Genomic DNA, 19,034 nt, shown 5'->3' with positions numbered 1-19,034 from the left:
GGACTTTCCTCAAGGACAAGGGCTAGAAGTGGCCCCCTCCCAACTCCCCAGTGGACAATGGAGCCATATACTGTGCTTTAATACATTAGATTTCCTAGCCCTCGCCAGCTACCTGCATTGTAATTAGAGTTCATTCCTTTTCACAGCTGAGCAAACAGGCTCACAGTCTCCCAAGATCATAGGCCAGTAGGTGGAGGAGCCCTGGGAGGAGGGCTGCTCGGACCAAACAGGAGGGTGGCTCAGGGAGCCAGAGAAGAAGTGGCTGGGGCAGAGGCGAGGAGGCCAGTTGTAAGAGCAGAGAGGCAGCCCCCAAGCAGGGCCTGAGCAACATCTCCTGCGGGTGCCGCTGTCCCAGGGACGAGGACAGCTGGGAGCCCAGGGCACTCAGTCCAGCCTCAGGGCTCATTGAGGGCGGCAGGAGGCCCTGAGTACTCATGTCGGTGCCAGCTTTGGTCTTTGTGGGATTCTGACTCAGAATCCCAGGGGGCAAGGCCCAGCTCACCAACAGTGGGATCCAAGGAAGTGTCATCTTCCTGAGAGTCTGTTCTCCACCCAGAGCCCCCCTAACACTCTTTTCAGGAAAAAAAAAAAAAAACCGAGGAAGAGAGGCACTGGGTTTTGCCCACCAAGATGCCCTCTGAATGACCCACACGTGTCCACATGGCTGTCATCACTGTGCTTCAGAGAGAAGATCCAGGGGCGGATGGAAGGCTCAGCCCCTTCTGGGGGTCAGGAAGGAGGGAAGCCCCAGGCCCCAGCAGGACAGTCTGATCGGGAGTGGCAGGTAGGTCACAGCTAGATTTCTCTCCTTGGGTGATATACGCTCAGAATCATCAGACTTGTCCAAAGTCTATCCCACAAGGGACCCAAAAGAGTCTGCCCAGGGGTGGGGGAACAAGCCCACTTGAGACCCAAAATGACCATATCAGGAGAGAGGCCGGGTTCCCAACCCTCAGGGCACAAGAAGGTAAGAGGCACCCAAGGAAAACTACCCCTTCCCTTCCACAAGGGTATATAGACAAGGGCGAATTTTATAATAGAGAAGGACAAAGACCTAAATATCCATCAAGAGGGGAGAAATTAAACTATACACTAGAAAGAGGCTTTACAAAGCTTAAAAGATGAAATAGCTTGAATTATAGATATATACAAAACTGATAACCTGGTTGGTTCCTGAAAGGAAAAGGAACAATGGTATGGGACAAATTTAACCTCTACAAAGTTCTATGTGAGTGATACTGGACCATGTGACTGTCACTAACTATTTAAAATACATAGATCAAGGGACTTCCCTAGTGGCCCAGTGGTTAAGACTCTGCACTTTCAATGCAAGGGGCATGAGTCCAATCCCTGGTCAGGGAACTAAGATCCCACATGCTGCGGCCATAAAATAAAATACATAGATAAATTTTTTATGAATAAATAAGAGAGTAAGGTAGTTCAAGATGAACTGATGTTTAGTTCTCAGAAATAAAAGTTGAAAAAATAGGTTATAGCATAAAGTACATAGTATTTGATAATTATTAGAAGTTTCAGCAAGATATTCTAGTTCCCCCTTCTGGGCATATAGGAGGATGACATTGTTTGGTTCTTTTGTTTGGGTAGGGTCATAAATGGTGTGTAGAACTTTTGGGAAAGAGCATTTAATTGCTCAGTTAACATGTCAAGTTGTGGGTTTTTTTTTCCCCCTCTGCCACAGTGGGATGGTCTAGACAGTGTTCTGGCCTGGAATCTGGAATGAGGCTGACCTGTGATGGACAGGTAGCATGAGCAAGAAATAAATCTCTGGTTATTTGAAGATCCAGAGGTCCGGGGGTATTTGTTATTGCATCATAACCCAGTCTATTCTGACGTGTCTGTGTGTGTGTACAAAAAAAAGAAATCTAATAGAATTCAGCCCAAACAGTTCAGGTTGTCTGGGTAGTGGACTGAGAGACGGGGGCATCTTTCACTTTTTGTGTTGCGGTTTCTATGTTGGCCAATTTTGTCCTTTAAAAATTGGCCCTATATTACCTTTACAGCGAGAAAACTGTAGTCAGAACTTTCAGTAGGTGGCAAATTCGGCACCTGCCTGGCAGGGACACTTACCTCATCGGGGAGACCTCGTCAATGCGGTTCCCCAGCTGAGACTCGTGGGACTTGCTCCTGGTGAGCGTGGGGAGGCTGGGCAGCAGTTGGAAGACCTTGCGGCTGGGCGGGGGCGGCGTCCTGGGTGGCTTCAGCTTGGAGTGCCGTCGGAGCTGGGGCGTGGTCGGCGGGGTGATGAAGCTGGGCAGGGCGCGGGGGGTCAACCGGCCGCTGGTGTGCAAGGAGATAAAGGGGTCCGACAGGCCCTCACTGGGGCCGGGGTTTGGGGAGTCCGAGGCGGGCAGAGCGGACACGGAGACGGAGCGTGGGCCCTGGGCACTGCTGCCCAGTCTGCCCAGCTGGGAGCTCCCTGGAGGCCAGGACAGGCTAGCTGTCGAGAGGGTGTCTGCGGGAGGCCCGGAGCCACTTTCCCGCCGGGCATCAGATGAACTCCAGCCTGAGTCCTCTTTGTGCTCCCCGCCTGTGGGCCAAAGAATCGAGTCACAGGTGGCTGCAGCCAGAGGGAGTCACAGGCGAGGCGGCCAGGGCCCACCCAAGAAGCACCGTCCCTCAACGGAGGCTCCAGCTGCCAGCCATCACCATTTTATAAAGGCCACTCGAGCACACACGCTACCTGGCTGACTGTCAGAACACCAGTGCAGATACTACTATCCTCGACATATAGAGAAGAAAATGGGGCCCAGAGAGGGACAGGGCAGGGCTCCCGCTGGCAGGTGTGTGGAAGCCCACCCCCAAAGTCAGTGATCTCAGAGAGGGAAGCGGTGAGTGATCTCTGCGAGTCAGGCTGTGTAGGGACTTCCCTGGTGGTCCAGAGGTTAGGGCTCCGTGCTTCCAACGCAGGGGGTATGGCTTTGATCCTTAGTCGGGGAACTAAGATCCTATATGCCACTCGGGGTGGCCAAAAGTAAACAAATAAAAAATAAAGATTTTTTTTTTTTAAGAGTTAGGCTGTAAAGGGATAACTCTCCTCTGAGAAAATTCAATCATCAGGAAAAGGGGCTGCACGGACCTTCTGAAAGCAAACTGCCCTGGGAATTTGCTAGAAGAGAGACACAGCTAGGAAGAGATCAACAGCCACTTCCTTTTGCGAGAAGCCTGTGAGTGACTTTGGGCTGCTCCCACGGTGACCCTCTGTCGGAGGCTCCTGAGGCTTTGGGGCTCTGAGGGCTCCAAATCAGTGACATGTCTGTCCATTCATGCGAGCACTCACTGTATGCCGGATGTCAGGGCATAAAAAGGCACGTCTGTGGCGCATACAAGTCCAGTGAGAGTGATGGACACTCAGTTCGGTGTGCTGTGTGCTGACAGAGACGCACGGAGACTGAGGGGATACAGAGGAGGACCCTAAGTATCTTGAGGGTCAGGGGGCTTTCTAGAGGAGGTGGCACCTGGGCTGGGCCAGCTAAGGGAGAATTGGAGAAGGCGTACCAGGGAGAGGGAACAGCACATGCGGGGAGCACAGGGCATCTTGCGGCAGCTACAGAGTCCCGCATGCCTTGAGAAGTCAGGACAAGCCAGGGAGAGGCGAGGGATGAAGCTGGAGGGTCAGTCCACTGGGGACCAGCTCCAGAGGGGCCTTGGATAATCTTGCCAAGGGCTTGAGGCTTGACCTTACAGGAGACGGGGAGATATTGAAGGGGTGGAGGCACGGAGAAAGGACGCCAGTCTACAGAGCCCCTGTCGTGGGAAGAGGACACCTCCCTCCTCGTATTTATCAATGAGTGGAAAGCACAGGAGGGGAGATATTGACTCAAGACAGAATGAACTTCCACCCTGTAATTCTTCTACTTTGCGTCCCTCAATCCGCCCAGCATGGCGAGGTTGATGAGATTCAGAGAGCCCATGTATACTGCCAACTTCACGCGGCAAAGTAAGAAATGGGATGGGAACTGAGCCCTTGATCTCAACCACAGCCCCGGACCTCCTCCTGCAAAGCTACCAATTCTGAATGACCTGTAACGACACAGCCATGGGAATGAATGAGCTCTCTATCATCAAAGATGATAAAGCCAGCCCACATAGTAATCTATTAGGGATGGTGGAGTGATATTAACCTTCTCAATTCTTAAGAGTTTGTCTATTCCATCCTCTCCTCAAATGCCCTTCCTTCTGCCTCACTGCATGGTGACTTCCTATTCATGCATCAACGTGGATGAGTTAGTCTGTGTATTCCTCATTCTTGCTCCTTTAGAACTGTGGCCAAGACCTAGCATGCATGCGTGTTCAGTTGCACCCGACTCTTTGCAACCCTATGGACTGTAGCCCGCCACGCTCCTCTGTCTGTGGGATTTTCCAGGCAAGAATAATGGAGTGGACTGCCATTTCCTCCTCCAGGAGAACTTCCTGACCCAGGGCTTGAACTCAGGTCTCCTGCTTAGGCAGGCAGATTCTTTACCACTGAGCCACCTGGGAAGCCATGGCCAAGACCTACACTTGAACTTAAATACTGCTCTTGTTGAGGGGATAAAAGAATGAGTTCCATGGATCTATGCACAAGTCTTCCACCAAAGGAAACAAGCCCCCAGTTCTTTAAATTGTCTATTTAATCACCATTGCTTTAGCCAGCTCAGGGATATGGCTCTGGTTTTGCACACGGACACTAGTCAATTGGCAGTGGCTGCTTGACAATGACTCTGGAGTCACTAAGCATGAGGAGCTCAGGGACTGACTAGTGATGTCTGCTATGGATGAAGGATGGGGAGATTCAGCAAGCATGAGCCTACCCTGTTCACCAGCCCCAGGCATAAAGAAACATCCTTTATCACCTTTCTTAAGACCAGAGACGTGGCCATTTGCCATCACCCCACAGGCCTAATACTGAAAAATACATACTAATATGTGCCAGGCTCTAGACTAAGTAGATGAATTTAACTCATTTAATCCTCCAACAAGTCCATGAGAGGAAGTCTTGTTAGTATGTCCTTTTTACACATAAGGAAACTAAGGCACACTGAGGTTAAGTAACAGCCTGCCAGGAGCCATGAAGACTGACTACAGGACCTGAGGGACAGGGCGATCACAGGTACCACCCAGTCCCCAGCAGGTACACTTGAAGTGCAGCCACTGCTGGGCAGGCCCATCCACCTGCCTGCACCCTGGACTTGGGTGTGGCAGGTCCCTCTTGGAGATGCAGGGCACCACAAACTAAGATGGAATGAGAAAGAGCACCTGGAAAGGACCCTCTGCCCAAGGCCTGCTCTGGGGCACTCTGGGAAAAGCATCTTCTAAGGAAGAGACCTGAGAGCAAAGTCCAGCTCAACTGAGTCCAGCTCGGGTGTGGGGTCCCAGACAACTCACCCAGAGCCTCTGATGCTTCAGCTACAAAGGGCACATACAGCAAGCGCGCCATATGTTAGTGATCTTCCGATCCTGGCACTCAGGATGGACAGCCAGCAGCCTTAACACACAGAGGTCACCAGCACCCTATGGCCAGAGCCTCCTCAGCTCCTTACAACACAGGCATAAAGAGGGCAGACTGACAAGGTCCCCCAGATTCTCAGCTTGGGAGGCAAGTACTTTTTTTTGACGGTTGTCTGAAGGAGACTGACAGAAATGGCTAAATTAGTCACGCTGCTAATTTACCTCCAGGGGTTTATTTAGCACATCAGAAATATATTTTCTCTTAATATAAAGAAAAAGATAATGAAATGTGCTTGGGCGGCAAGGGCTGAGGCTCGAGTCACAGTTCTGCCACCCACTGCTGTGTGCCCTTGGGTAAGCCCCTTCCCCTCTCTGGGCTCAGTCTCTTTCTCTGTAAAATGCAGAGATAAGAATGCTAACTATGTCCCTGTCCTGTTTACTTCCTGGCACTTGCCAGAGGCCTGATGTGTTGAGGTTTTCCAAATCAAGTAAAACTCTGGACTCTGTGTTCAGAGGAAGACTTGATACAATGGGGCCAGGGAAGAAATTAAGCACCATCTTCTCTGGGGGGAAAAAAAAATCAAGCTGAATATAAACCTCAGAGCCTTCCTTAAGCTTCAGGCAGCTGGAGATAAGACAAGAAGCTCAGCTAATTAAAAAATGGAGCTAATTCCATTCATTAGGTTCATTTTAAAGGCTTATCTGTGTGGTCATGGGAGCGCTAAGTCTGGGCATTTGAAGCTATTTCCAGGGTAAGATTGAGAAAGCCTGCAAATGAGTTCCTGAGGAACACCAGTCATCATGCCAGGATTACACACTTCGCCTGGGGCAGCCATGTCCATACTCACAGCTGAAACGTGTACAGTTTCTCTCCGCATGCTCGGCTCAGGCTGAGCCCACACCAGCGCGTGCCTTCTGAGCACACAGCCCAGATGGGGATGGAGAGGCAGGGGGAGGGTGGGGATCACAGGTATGGGAGAGGCAGGGAGAGGGTGAGGAGAGGGCTGGGCGGGGAGGGGGCTGGTGAGAAGATAGCTAGGGAAGGGTCACAGGGCCCTACCTACAGAGATGTTCCACAGAGGGGAAGTCATGCAGCCCCACCCAGCAGACCAGCCTCGGGTTGGTAACAATGGCTAAAGCTTCACACTAGCCAGACCAGTGGGACCTGGGAGCCTTCTGTCTCAGGGAGAGCCTCTGCCTTGAGTGGGGTCCATCACGCACTTTCTGAGTGTGGACTCCAGCCATTCCAAGCCAGCCCAGAGATCCTGGTCACACCGGCCCCACCCAGCCCCTCATCTACCCCAGTAAAAGCCCTGGGGCCCCGGGAACCAGGCCAGGCCTGGGAGAGAAATGCAGCGTCCGGGCCGGCGGGGAGGGCGAGGCGGCTGACGGGACTGGCCCAACCTACCCAGGCGTGTCACCTTCCGCAGGCAGGTGAGGGCGTACTGCAGGCGGCCACACTCCTCGGCGCTGGCCCCACAGCGCCGGAGCGTCTCCTTCACCTTGGCCTCGTTCATGTCCAGCAGGGCATCTAGCGTGAGCTCGCGGAGGATCTCCTGGGGAGGCACAGGACAGGCAGAGAACTGGGTGAGCAGTCATCCTGCTTGCGGCCAGGCCCAGCCTCCTGCTGAGTGGCAGGGGCCAGCTGCTGGGGCCGGCCTCCGACCCGCAGCCACCACTTGTCTGAGGACACCAGCAGCCAACCCCGGCCCCCACCCCCAGCATCCCAGAGACAGCAGCTGAAGCCGACATGCCAGAACCTGGGGATGGGGGCTGGGGAGAAGAGAAGGAAAAAACCAGAAACGTTCTGATGAGGGCATGTTGTCCCTCTGGTCTCTTTTTATTTATTCCTCTGGACAGGAAAATGATGAATCATGACAACTTTGGAGAATGACAAGTACTTCAGATAAAGATGGTTCTTTACAATTTTGCTGTATCTGAATCAGACCAGATAGGATTCAAAGAAAACTAGCTTCCAAGAAAAGGATTACAAAGAATTAACCCTCACCAAGATCTGTGTTTGGAGAAGGAAATGGCAACCCACTCCTGTATTCTTGCATGGGAAATTCCATGGACCAAGGAGCCTAGCCATACGGTTGCTAACCAGGAGTCAGGCAGGACTGAGCGACCGAACAACAGCAACGAAGATCTGTGCAGGTCTTTCCTACCGGGTCTTATCTGATTCTCAGCTGGGGTCTTCCAAGGTTTCAAGGTAGCAAAGAGAAGTGAGATGCTCGAAGCATATAAAGCACTCATTCAAACTCTGAGGATGGAGGGGGCTACGTAGAAGGAACAAGATGGCCTCGGGGGACAGAGCGGACACTGCTGAGCCCGGAGTTCAATCTTTGGTTGGAAAACTAAGATCCCACAAGCCACAAAGAGTGGCAAAAAAAAAAAAAAGACGAAAAGAAGCTACTGCAACGCAACACGATATGGACCAGCATAGAGAAAGCTCAAAGAGTTATGGGACCAGTGGAGGGATGGGGCGGGAGAGGGGAGGGGGGAGAAGTTGGTTCCGGAGTTTCTATAACAGGGAAAGCCAGACAACCCACATCAAATGATTCCTATAAACTTGCAGTTCTTGAGAATCTAAGTTGATTTTCACTGATTTTTATTAGCAAACTGTGTCTAATGTAACACAAGCAATGTTGCGGTCAGTCAATCCATGGTGCTATAAATCTTAGACTCAAGTGTCAAAACAAAACCTGATGAAGATACCAACTATGAGTCACTGGGGCAATGGTTTGGGGATTCTGTGATGCCTGGGTGCTGGGGCCACATCTGAAGCCTGGCATGTGGCCTCTGGTGTCTGGCTCTGTCCCCTCTCCCCATCTTTGGTCTTGTGTGAATATTCTTCCATCTCCAGGGTTGTGGAAAAGAAATCTCATGGCTCATTTTGGAGTCATTCTAGACTCTAAAAATTAGAAATAAACAGATACTCCCAGAGCGCCAAGAAGCTCATCAGTGGTTTGGACAAACCCTTGGTGGTGAGAAATCCTTCCAGATGATAAAATGAGAACGTCACAGGAAACCCTTGATAAGAACAACACAGAGAGCAGGATGCTTAGATAATGGCCCCAAGGCAGAAGCTTTTATTCAATCCATGTGTCTTCTTCTGTTGCCTTCAACAACGCCCTTCATCAAAATGCAGTTTTGACATCTTTGCCCCTCATTCCACTGACAGAAGCCATTTGGCAATACTGTCAGGGAAGACCAAATGGAAGTGGACGTTGCCCTGCACAACACAACCCTCCACCTCTCCCTGGGGTGGCCTCTGTTCTCACCCACACGGGTGCGTTTTCCCCAGGCTGTGATGACTCAGCAGTTCTCTCGAAAGTAGAGATTCCAGTATCTGCTTGATTTGGGGGTGGAGGTGGTATTGATGACGACAAAGGCAAGCCTAGAAACCCAATCCCCAATCTGACTACAATGCAAAGGCAGATTTTTTTTTCTTTTATATACGTTTCCTCCCCACCCACTTCAAGTTTCAGTTTCTCCGGCATAATAACTACATATATTATTACAAACTATTTGCTAGCACTTCACAAGATGTCCAGGGCTTTGTGCACTGACTCCGCTCAAAACAATTCAGCAAGGAGATGCCGCTAAGCCTGTTTTATTGAGGTTCAGTGACCTCACGCTATGCAGCTTAATAAATGGTGGCGCCACAACCCAAACCCAGGTGTGTCGAGTCCAAAGCACCTTCCGTTACCCCCCACTGTCACTCATGAACTTACCCAGGGGAAAATGATTTTTTTTTCAAAGTAAATTAATTTCTACCTGCTTTCTGAAAAAAAAAAAAAAACCTGTATTGTAAAATGAAGTCCTTTGTCATTAGCAAGTAACCCCCTAAATAAGAGAAATAATAGGTTCAAATTTATGGTCTTAAAAAAAAAAAAGAATGAAAAGAAAAAGCATTCCTTTATAGCTTTGAATAAGCTAGAAGGTTTGTCTCCATCCCCTGAGGCTGCAGGGATCAGTTCATCCTTAGGGAATAAGGGAACAGGATCTGCTTTCCCTTCCCCTCTATGCGCTCTCTTCATGCTCCAGTTCAAACCAGGGGTTGGCTAGACAAATTGAAGGGGCGTAGGGTACAGAACCCTTTCCTGGGATAGAAGAGCCAACCCAGGGTCCCGCTTGTACAGGAGCTGCCCAGTATCTCCCAGGACAAGCATCACTTTCTGGGGAGTGAACTATGTATGTCCTCAGTGAAACGGGAGTGCTCAGCACACCAGCATCACTAGGATTTCTGACTGTTTCTTCCACTTTCTAATCCCTCCTCCCTGCAAAGCTAGGTCATTGAAGTGGGGAGAGGGAACCACCCTGTTCTGCCTAAAAGCTGCAGTCAGTGACACTATCCACCAGTTAGCAGGTTATCTGGTAGAGTTAGGGTCTCAAACACACAAGCCTCAGGACGAGGTTTCAGAAAAGAAAAAAAAAAAAGGAGGTAGGTGGGCATGTTGCCCCTCGATCTATCTTTCCATGGAGATAAAAGTACTAGAAGGGGCTTCCCAGGTGGTGCTAGGGGTAAAGAATCTGGCTGCCAACGCAGGAGACACAAGAGGCATAGGTTTGAACCCTGGGTCAGGAAGATTCCCTGGAGCAGGGCATGGCAGTACATACGACACATGGCAATACACTCCAGTATTCTTGCCTGGAAAACCCCATGGACAGAGGAGCCTGGTGGGCTACATTCCATGGGGTCACACAGAGTCAGACATGACTGAAGCAACTTAGCACACACGCAGAAGGACTAGAAACGCTTCTCTTGCCTCTTTACTAGACAACAAGAATCTCAAGGAAAACGCTCATCAGAAACCCACTCTGCTCTCTCTCAGTGTCAGGGGGTGAGGAGAGGCCACAAGAGGGGCGCCGTATCATCATATAAAGAAATCGGAATTTTTATTTTAAAACAGCTGATTTTTATATGGTGGCAACTCATGCAAATCTGTGCAGACCAAACAGTCACGTCAGAGCCCCCAGATGACAGCACAGGGAACCCAGCAGCAAGGGGCTTGGGCGACACGTCACCAGGGGCCAGGCCTTCCCAGCCAGGTGCTGGCCTGGCTCTGGGACCCCATCATGAAAGCCAAGCGGGCCCTGGCCTTCCAACTCCTATGAGTTTATTCAGAAAGTAGTATTAGTCACTCAGTCATGTCTCTGCAACCCCATAGACTGCAGTCCACCAGGCTTTTCTGTCCGCGGAATTCTCCAGGCAAGGATACTGGAGTGGGCTGCCATCCCCTTCTCCAGGGGACCTTCCTGACCCAGGGATCGAGCCTCGGTCTCCTACGTTGCAGGCAAACTCTTTACTATCTGAGCCACCAGGGACCCAAAGTTAATCCAATTGAGAAGGGACAGTCCATGAGGGAAGTGCGCTGGAACCAGGCGAGCCAGGATACAAAGAAGACGCCTCCCGTGGCCTCTGCTGCGCCTCTGGCCAGACAACAGTCAGGCTGGGCCAGTGGCTGTGCCGGTCCCGGGAGGGGCTCTGACGTCTCCTCCCATCAAGACTCAGGCAATGCCCCCACCAGCAAGCCTCACACGTGGTTGTGATCGTCTTGCTCAGACATAAGCACGGCCAAGACTGGGTTAGGAGGTTATTTCAGACCAGGGTAATTCATGTACAGTTGTCCTGCGTAATCTCTAAACTGAAAGCAAATTAGGGAATGAGTGTTACCCCCTGCTGAAGGTGAACTCATGGGCTCACTGACAACCCAGGAGGTGAAGCCGCCCGGAAATGCTCTCAGGTCTGAGAGGCCCCGAGACTGTGGGAGGGTCTCTCACCCACCTGGAGGCATGTGAAGATGCCAAGTTGTCTCAAGCCAGGCGTCCAGACCCTGGAGTTCTGGAGAAGGGATGACAGGCTGAGGACGCACACTGCTTCAGGAATTAATGTCCATCCCACCCCAGCTTCCATGTAAAGAAGAAAATATGGGAGGGACTTCCTAGTGGTCCAGTGGCCAAGACTCTGTGCTCCTAATGCAGAGGGCCCAAGTTCAATCCCTGGTCAGGGAACTAGATCCCACGTGTTGCAACTAAGGCCCGGAGCAGCCAAATGAATAAATAAATACTTAAAAAGAAGAAAAAAAATATGAACTAGAAACCAGGAAGGGAAGACGTGTTGTCCGACCCATTGTTGGAGATGCCCCGGTTCCACCCAGCCCTGGGTCAGCACATGAGCGTGGAGGCGGGGAGCAGGGCCGTGGGACAGGGCACACTGGCTCCCTGCCTCTGCCTGTCCCCTTGAGCCACAACTTACTTCTCCCGTAGGTGACATTACGTTATGCTTTCTGATAATAATTAGAGGGCAGGGCCAGTGGAGCAGGGAGGTGACTCCCAGTCTGTGATCGTGAAACTGCTGGCTGTGTTCTTGGCAGCAGAAGGCGGGCTCGGGCTGGCCTGAGCACGCTGCCCCTCCCCTCAGCAGCTGGCAGCGACTGGTGTCACAGGCCCGGCTGGGTATCAAATGGTGTCCCAGGACTTACCAGCAGCCACGGGGCTGCCTGGGGTCTATACTTAGCAAACGGTGCTGGCTGACATGGAGAGCTGTCCCCCTGGCCGTGGCCAGTCAGGCGGGCTGTGGAAACGCCAGGGACTTCACACACTGCGTGTGGACCACGTGTCACAAGAATCCATGTGGCTCGGGATGGAACTGGGATGAAGACCTGGCCTGAGGGAAGGCTGAGAGGCAAGCCCACACTTGGCGTCTCCTTCTGGCATTGTGTCTAGTCCTGGAGCATAGCACGGACTGGTCACAGTCGTAACTGCCTCAACCAGTGCGCCCAGCACGCATGGTGCATCAACCAAACCTGGATTTCTGGTGGGTGGGCAGAGGTGTCCCCAACTGGCCTGGCTGGGGCTTAATTCAAGAGCCGGGATCCTCCACCTCACATGCTTTCCCAGGAGCTGGTCACAGCAGAGAGGCCAGAGGTGGGCTGCCAGAGCCCTGTACACCCCTCTCTGGCTGGCGAAGCAGAGACAGAGCAGTAGGGGGTTCTCCGGCAGCCCAGGTGGGGAGCCCACATCTCTCCAGTTGGCAAGGGGGCACCTGACAGATGCTCCTTCCTGCCTTCTCACCACCGCTGGTGCCGAGGGAGAAGAAGGGATGACACTTGGATAATAATAGCTGGATATTCTAGGAAGCACAGGAGGGGCTGAGGCAGTGAGCGGCCTGGGTCGGGCAGCTTCCTGGGGTTTCCATGGAGATCAGCAAAGAGCTTAGGGATACTGGCTTTGTCAATGGACCATGTCTGGATCTAGTCACTATCCCAGTTCTGGGGAATGAGAAAAAGTCCCTGCTGGGAAAAGTTACCCTGATAGAGAGGGCTTCTCTCTATCACTTCCCAGGGAAAGAAGGGTCAGATTTGGTCGGAACTCTGCCAACCTTGGGCCAGTCCCTGCCCCTCTCTGGGCTTCGGTTTCATCATTTATAACGTGAGTAGGTTTGGCTAGATCAGGTCAGTGTCTCTCAACCCTGTCAGCAACCTGGAATCACCTGAGAGGCTTTAAAAAAGGATCCTGGGACTTCCTTGGCAGTGCAGTGGTTAAAACACTTCATTTCCACTCTGGGGGAATGGGGGTGGGGCTGGGCATGAGTTCAATTCCTGGTTAGGGAACTAAGATCCCACAGGCCAAGCAGCAAGGCAAAAAAAAAAACACACAAAAAAAGGATCCTGATAACCAGGCCCCACCTTACATCAATTGAATTGGAACTTCTAGGGGTGAGAACCATGAGGGCAGACAAACTGTAGGGCCTTAAATCTGGCCAAAGTGGTCCAAGGCAGAAAGGTCTAAGAAAGTGGGGCTGGCCGGGGCAGGGCAGCACCCTGGGGGCTTGACCTCCCACCTGTCCTTTCACGAGGCCCCTGATCCTTCAACTCAACCCCAGCCCAGCCCAAGCTCACAAACATCCTAGGAGATTTACTCTCCTGTACCCTGGTGCCTCCCTCCCTCCCACAAGGCAGGGTGGACGTTTGCAGAGCAGGGAACCTGGTGGACTCTTCAGGGAGTCTGGCCTACACATTAGTACATCTGGGCTTGAAAGCCTCAGAAAGGGGGCGCAGCGGTGGGATATGGTGTGGAGGTGGAGGGGTGCACATAAAAGTGGAGGAGGTAAGAAGGGGGTCAAAACAGGGTGAGCAACAAGCAGTTATTACTCAGCCCTTGGGTGCCAGGCACTCTGTTAGATCAGCTATAGAGGTCAGCACAGGCGATCCTCATAAAAGCCTGAGATGGGTGACAAGGCTCAGAGAGGCTAGGAAACTGGCTCAAGGCCACACAGCCTGTTTGGTGAGGCTGAGACATGGCCATCTCTACCTCTTCACAGCCAGCTGGCTCTGCCTGCACTGGTGCCCACTTCTCTGCTCTATGATGTGGGATCCTTTCCCCAGGGTAGGATCTGCTTGGCATCACAGGTCACATCTGGTTTCCAGGCTCCATGCTGTGCCCTCCTTCCATGCAAGCTGGGGTGCACTCTGGCTGTGGGGTTAAAAGCAGCTGCAGGAGGCCTCCAGTGGGGGGTTCTTCTCTCTACATGACTTCTGAACCCCCTTAGCAGTCCTGCCAGGCCCCCTCAGTACCCCCCTGCCCTCTGGAGGAGGCAGGTGCCCTCCAAGTCTGCCTGAGACCAAATCTCTAGCTTCTGACGGCATCCGTCCTCACCACAGCCACCACCATCAGCCCAGGCGGCTGGCCTCACCCTCCTGAAAGGCCTGTCTTGGGGCTGCCTACCCAGGCCCCATTCTTCCTCCCATAAACCCTAGGCATCTAGTGCAGGAACTGGTACACTTTTTCTGAACAGACCATAGAGTATCTTCATCTTTCCAGGCCATACGCCCTCTGTCACAACTAGTCAACTCTGCTATCAGAGCTCCCAAGCAGCCACAGCCAGTATGGAAGCACATGGGTGTGGCTGGTGCCAGTAAAATCTCAACTATGCACCCGGAAACATGAATTTCATATAATTTTCACACGTCACAAAATAGTCTGGTTTTGCTTTGTTTTGCTTTTCCTACCAGTTACAAATGTGAAAACCATTCATAGCTCCAAAGGCTGTAGAGAAAGCAGTAGCGGGCTGGACTGGGTCCACAGGCCGACGTGGGTCATTCAGCCACTCAACAAACACACACCAGCTATGCTGGGCCCAGAGGAGAGACAAGGCAGGCCCACATTTTGTCACCTTTCTCTGTATCTTCAACACACATTTCCAAAACCAATTCTCCTGCATGCTGTTTGAAAACCGTCAGATACTTCCAGCATTAGAGAAACACACACACCCCCCCACCTCCATAGGTTTGGGGCTGTGTGCTTTCCCCCATTCATACTACTCCCAAGATGGAGAGAGGAGATGGGTGGGCTTCTATAGCAGGGGGTTCTCTTCCCCCAGGATGCTAGCTGACTGTTGGAAAGAACTCACTGTTGTCCACTAGACTCCACAGTAAAACACGAGTCAAAAATGGAATACTCTAAAAGGGGCTCACTGGCTACAAGAAAAAGAACATTCCAAAGTAAGACTGGGGTCAGGGTAGGACAGGGGGAGGGTGTAACATCAGTCAAAAGAATACACGAGCCCCCGTGGGTAAGGCTTCCTGGTGGCTCAGTGGTAAAGAAGCTGCCTGTGATGCGGGAGCTGCAAGGAGATGCGGGTTCAACCCCTGGGTCAGGAAGATCTCCTAGAGAAGGGCAAGGGCATGGCAACCCACTGCAGGATTCTTGCCTGGAAAATCCCACGGACAGAGGAGCCTGGAGGGCTACAGTCCACGGGGTCGAAAAGAGTCGGACAACTGAGTGACTAACACTTCCTTAAACCCTTGGGTGATGCTTAGGGAACCGGCAGATGGGGGCGGGGGGAGGCCCCTTCTGGCGCACGCAGGGCAGTGTGGAGGAGCCACAGCTGGGGCAGCTGGGGGTCAGGGGTCTGTCGCCGTGAGCCCCGCTCCAGGGCAGCAGCTTCCCCAAGCCGGTAGGCCCTCGTGGCATCCCTTGTTGACACAGCAGATGGACGAGGAGGGTGGCAGTGGAGACACAGGCCAAGCCAGCAGCAGGGTGAAGAAGAGGGCTTCCAGGGAAAGGCTGAGCATGGGATGACCATCTCAACAGGGACACTTCTGAGATGGGAAGGGGTAGATGTGAGAGGCTGCCCAGGACGACAGCTCTGGCAAACTTCGATGCTGAGCAATCCTCCGTAGAGAGTGCAGGGAACAGGGTCTGGTTAGAAATGCACCTCCCTGTGGGGAGCCCCAGCTCTCCGGGGCATAAAGGCACCAACAGAAAGACAGAGGGATCAGGCGTGGCCATTGCCTGTGGCCGGCTGGTGCCCAACATCTCCCCTTCCAGTTCTCCCCTGTGCAAACATACCAGTCAAGAGAGGGTTCCGAGACAAGTCTCCTCCGTCTCCTCCATACCCGCAGTGTGACAGCTCTGAGTGCAGCCCGTGAGCCCATTACTCAGCCCCATGCCAGACTGGCCAGCCAGCAAACTCAGGGCCCAGAGATTTCGCTCAGGGCCCTGGCGCATGACCAGCCCCAGCCGTGAAGTCTAACCCTCCTGTGAGGCCAGGAGACAAATCTCAGACCCCTCCCTCCACCAGAGGGGCACATCCCTCCCAGCGTTCAGCACGAAGTCTGTCCTTTGGGGCCATGGGTCAAGGGCTGGGGTGGAGTGGTGGGAGGGATCGGGGATAAGCCGCACTGCGGGAAGTGAGCGCAGAGCTGGAGACCTGAGAGGCAGGCTGCTCCACTGACAACAGAGGCCCATTGTTTCCGAGCTGCCCCACAAGGTCCGAGCAGGAGACTGAGATCTCTTGGGAGACCCTGGAAGGAGGCAGCCCCCTCTCTGTAGTTTTCCAGAAACTCTGTAAACAGCTCCTGGCCCATGGGAGTCACAGAGGACTCAAGCCAAGGAGACCATCGCCAGAGCCATCGGGGCTGAGGGCAAGAAGGGGCCAATGCGTATTCATGAGTCTGGGAAGACAGGAGAGAAAGTCTTCCTCTGCCAAGATCAAAGGCAGAGGACACTTGCAGGCATGCTAAGTCGCTTGAGTCGGACTGTTCAGTGTCTGACTCTTGGTGGCGCTACGGGCTGCATAGCCTGTGGGGCTCCTCTGTCCATGGGATTCTCCAGGCAAGAATACTGGTGTGAGTTGCCACTGCCCTCCTCCAGGGGATCTTCTGGACCCAGGGATCAAACCCGCATCGGCAGGTGGGTAGCGCCACCCAGGAACCCCTCAAAGGACCCTTAGAGACATTTTAGTCCAACACTCATTTTACAGAGGAGGAAATCGAGGCCCAGGGAGGGGAGGGGACTGATCTGGGTCACCCAGAACAATAGGATCAAGGCGTTGCCAGTGACTAACACCAGGATGTACCAACCCCTGGTGGGCATTCCTTACCCAGATATAAAGGTTTCATTCCTGCCAACTTTTCTGAGCTGCTCTAAGAAGGTGAGCCAAGAGGAAGACTTCCCTGAGAACCTTTTCCAAAGGTGCTGACCTAAGGGACACCATGCTATGTGCTTACCTCATGTGTCCAAAGCCCATGGAATGCAGGGTTCTTGGCTAATAGCCTCACCCTGGCAAGTCCCTAAAGTCTTGGTGGCTCAGAAGATGGTGGGTGGGCAGAAATCCTTGACTCCCTGCTCTTGCCCACCCCGACCCATGCCCACTTCAGGGACACACATTTTTCTTCTTTTCTTCTTTTTGTAAAGAAGCAAACCCCATATCACCACCTACAGCCAAACACCCAGCTTCTGAGCTGAGCTCTAAGACCCACCCAGGGCTGTGGCACGTTGATTCTCACCCAGCTTCTTGACCTGCCTCTTTTCACAACCAATCCAATCATCAAATAACAACTCCTTGTAATACAGCCACTCGTGAAGTGGCCTGGGCACGACTGCTTCATGGTGAAGGAAAGTGGAGTTCAGAGAGATTAGGTTACTCACCTAGGACACAGCAAGTGAGCAATGGGCCTGGGTTGGACCCTGGTCCGTGTGCCTCCAAATCTAGCACACACAGTCTCTACACGGCTTGGCCTCCTCTTATCAGGTTGACCAGAAGCGCTGAGGCAGGGCTGGGCCTGCCCATACAACTCCAGTTTCCTAAGCTCCCAGAAGAAGAAGCTGGCTCAAAACAAGTGTGTGCCCTGTTCAAACCAAAAGCACAAACGGGCCCCAAACCATTCACCAGGAGAATGGGGAAATATCTATTTCAGTAAGTGCCCGATGGGTCCCCACCAGCCACTTCACGGCAAAAAAGAAAGCAAATGAAATCCTATGAAGTGGAAGGCACATTCTACCCCATACGCTCATTTTTCCTGAAGTGTCTATAAGACAGCAAAGCGAGGGCCCGGAGCCCAGCCAAACACACTCCCTTCCAAGCTCTCATGGAAAGGCCGCTTGATCCCAGACCCCAGTGCCTACCTCACAACCCTTCGGCCGGGGCTGGTCCAGGCTCCGTGCCTCGCGCAGCACCACAGGAGGTGGGGTCCCTGAGCCCCGGGTAGCCTTGGCCGGCACCCAGCTCCACAGGCAATGCATGACGAGGGGCCCGAGCCCAGGGTCCCCAGCAGCCTCGGTCCCTGGTGTGGTGTCCCAGGGAAGGACAAGGTAGAGAGAAGAGTTTCTGTTTTCATGACTGTAGTGAACAGTCACTGCAGCCAAAAATAGTCTGTGCCCGGGCGCTGGGGAGTCAGCACATAGCTCCCAGAGCAGGTGCTGGGTGTAAGACACGCAGGTTCCAGCCGGCCTCGCTGCAGGGGGCCGGGTGTCGGGCAGGCGGCCGGGCACCCAGGGCACCTAGGATACAGGCGGCAGACAGAGAGGTGCTCCCTGCCTCCCGGCCCTCCTCCAAAGATTCCGACTTGAGTCAACAAGGAGCGTGATGATCCCTCCTCTTCCAGTGAATCATCTGGGGAACCCCCACCCCTGCGTGAACTCCAGCTGCTCCCACTGCCTCTGCGGTTCTCACAGATCTGGGGCTGGGTGATTTAGACACCCGTGGGAAGAGCTACCAGCTATCAAAACTCAGAACCGTATGCCAAAAAGGATGCACTTGACTATGCGTAGATTGGTGGGGCGGGGGGCGGGGGGAGGTCTAAAGTTATACGGCTGGCTAACAGTGGCTGGTGGGGTTGTGGGGGTATTTTTTTTTTTCTCTTTTGGGCTTCTCTATATCTTCAAATTTTCTTATGATAAACATGGGTCATTAGATTTAGAAAATGTTACTTTTAAAATGAAATTTTTAAAAAGAAAAGATGTTCAGGATCACAGAAGGAATATACAACATGGGCCTATCCATGAGAATATAAAGTGTGTGTGTGTGTTGTGTGTGTGTGTGTGTGTGTTGTGACCTTGGCTTTGGAGCCAGACTTCCCGGATATGAATCCTGGCTCCTCCACTTACCATCTAAGTGACCTGGGATAAGTGACACTGTCAGTTTCTCTATCTCTAGCCTGTGGAAGTGTCAGTCGCTCAGTTCTGTCCAACTCTTTGCGACCCTATGGACTGCAGCCCACCAGGCTCCTCTGTCCATGGGATTTCCCAGCCACGAATACTGGAGTGGGTTGCCATTCCCTTCTCCAAGAGATCGA

At 52.7% G+C, this 19,034-nt stretch overlaps 1 protein-coding gene and 1 non-coding gene across 3 annotated transcripts in view; both read right to left on the bottom strand.

Moving 5' to 3' along the window:
* Positions 1-19,034, bottom strand: part of LOC138447268 (kinase suppressor of Ras 1) — a 160,291-nt gene that overhangs the window by 37,286 nt on the left and 103,971 nt on the right. For both annotated transcript variants that reach the window (XM_069602921.1, XM_069602922.1), the window contains exons 3-4: positions 6,857-7,004; positions 2,089-2,548 (exon numbers count right to left, since the gene is read on the bottom strand). In XM_069602921.1, the coding sequence (XP_069459022.1) occupies positions 2,089-2,548; positions 6,857-7,004 (608 nt within the window). The remainder of the gene's footprint in view (positions 1-2,088; positions 2,549-6,856; positions 7,005-19,034) is intronic.
* LOC138415556 (small nucleolar RNA SNORA19) lies at positions 5,616-5,743 on the bottom strand. Its single transcript, XR_011247309.1, has one exon. It is a non-coding gene; the product is annotated as a small nucleolar RNA SNORA19 (small nucleolar RNA).

The sequence above is a fragment of the Ovis canadensis genome, chromosome 11 (assembly GCF_042477335.2).
Source record: "Ovis canadensis isolate MfBH-ARS-UI-01 breed Bighorn chromosome 11, ARS-UI_OviCan_v2, whole genome shotgun sequence".
Taxonomy (NCBI): domain Eukaryota; kingdom Metazoa; phylum Chordata; class Mammalia; order Artiodactyla; family Bovidae; genus Ovis; species Ovis canadensis.
Note: the sequence above shows the minus strand (reverse complement) of the source record. Positions and strands in the feature narration are given on the sequence as shown.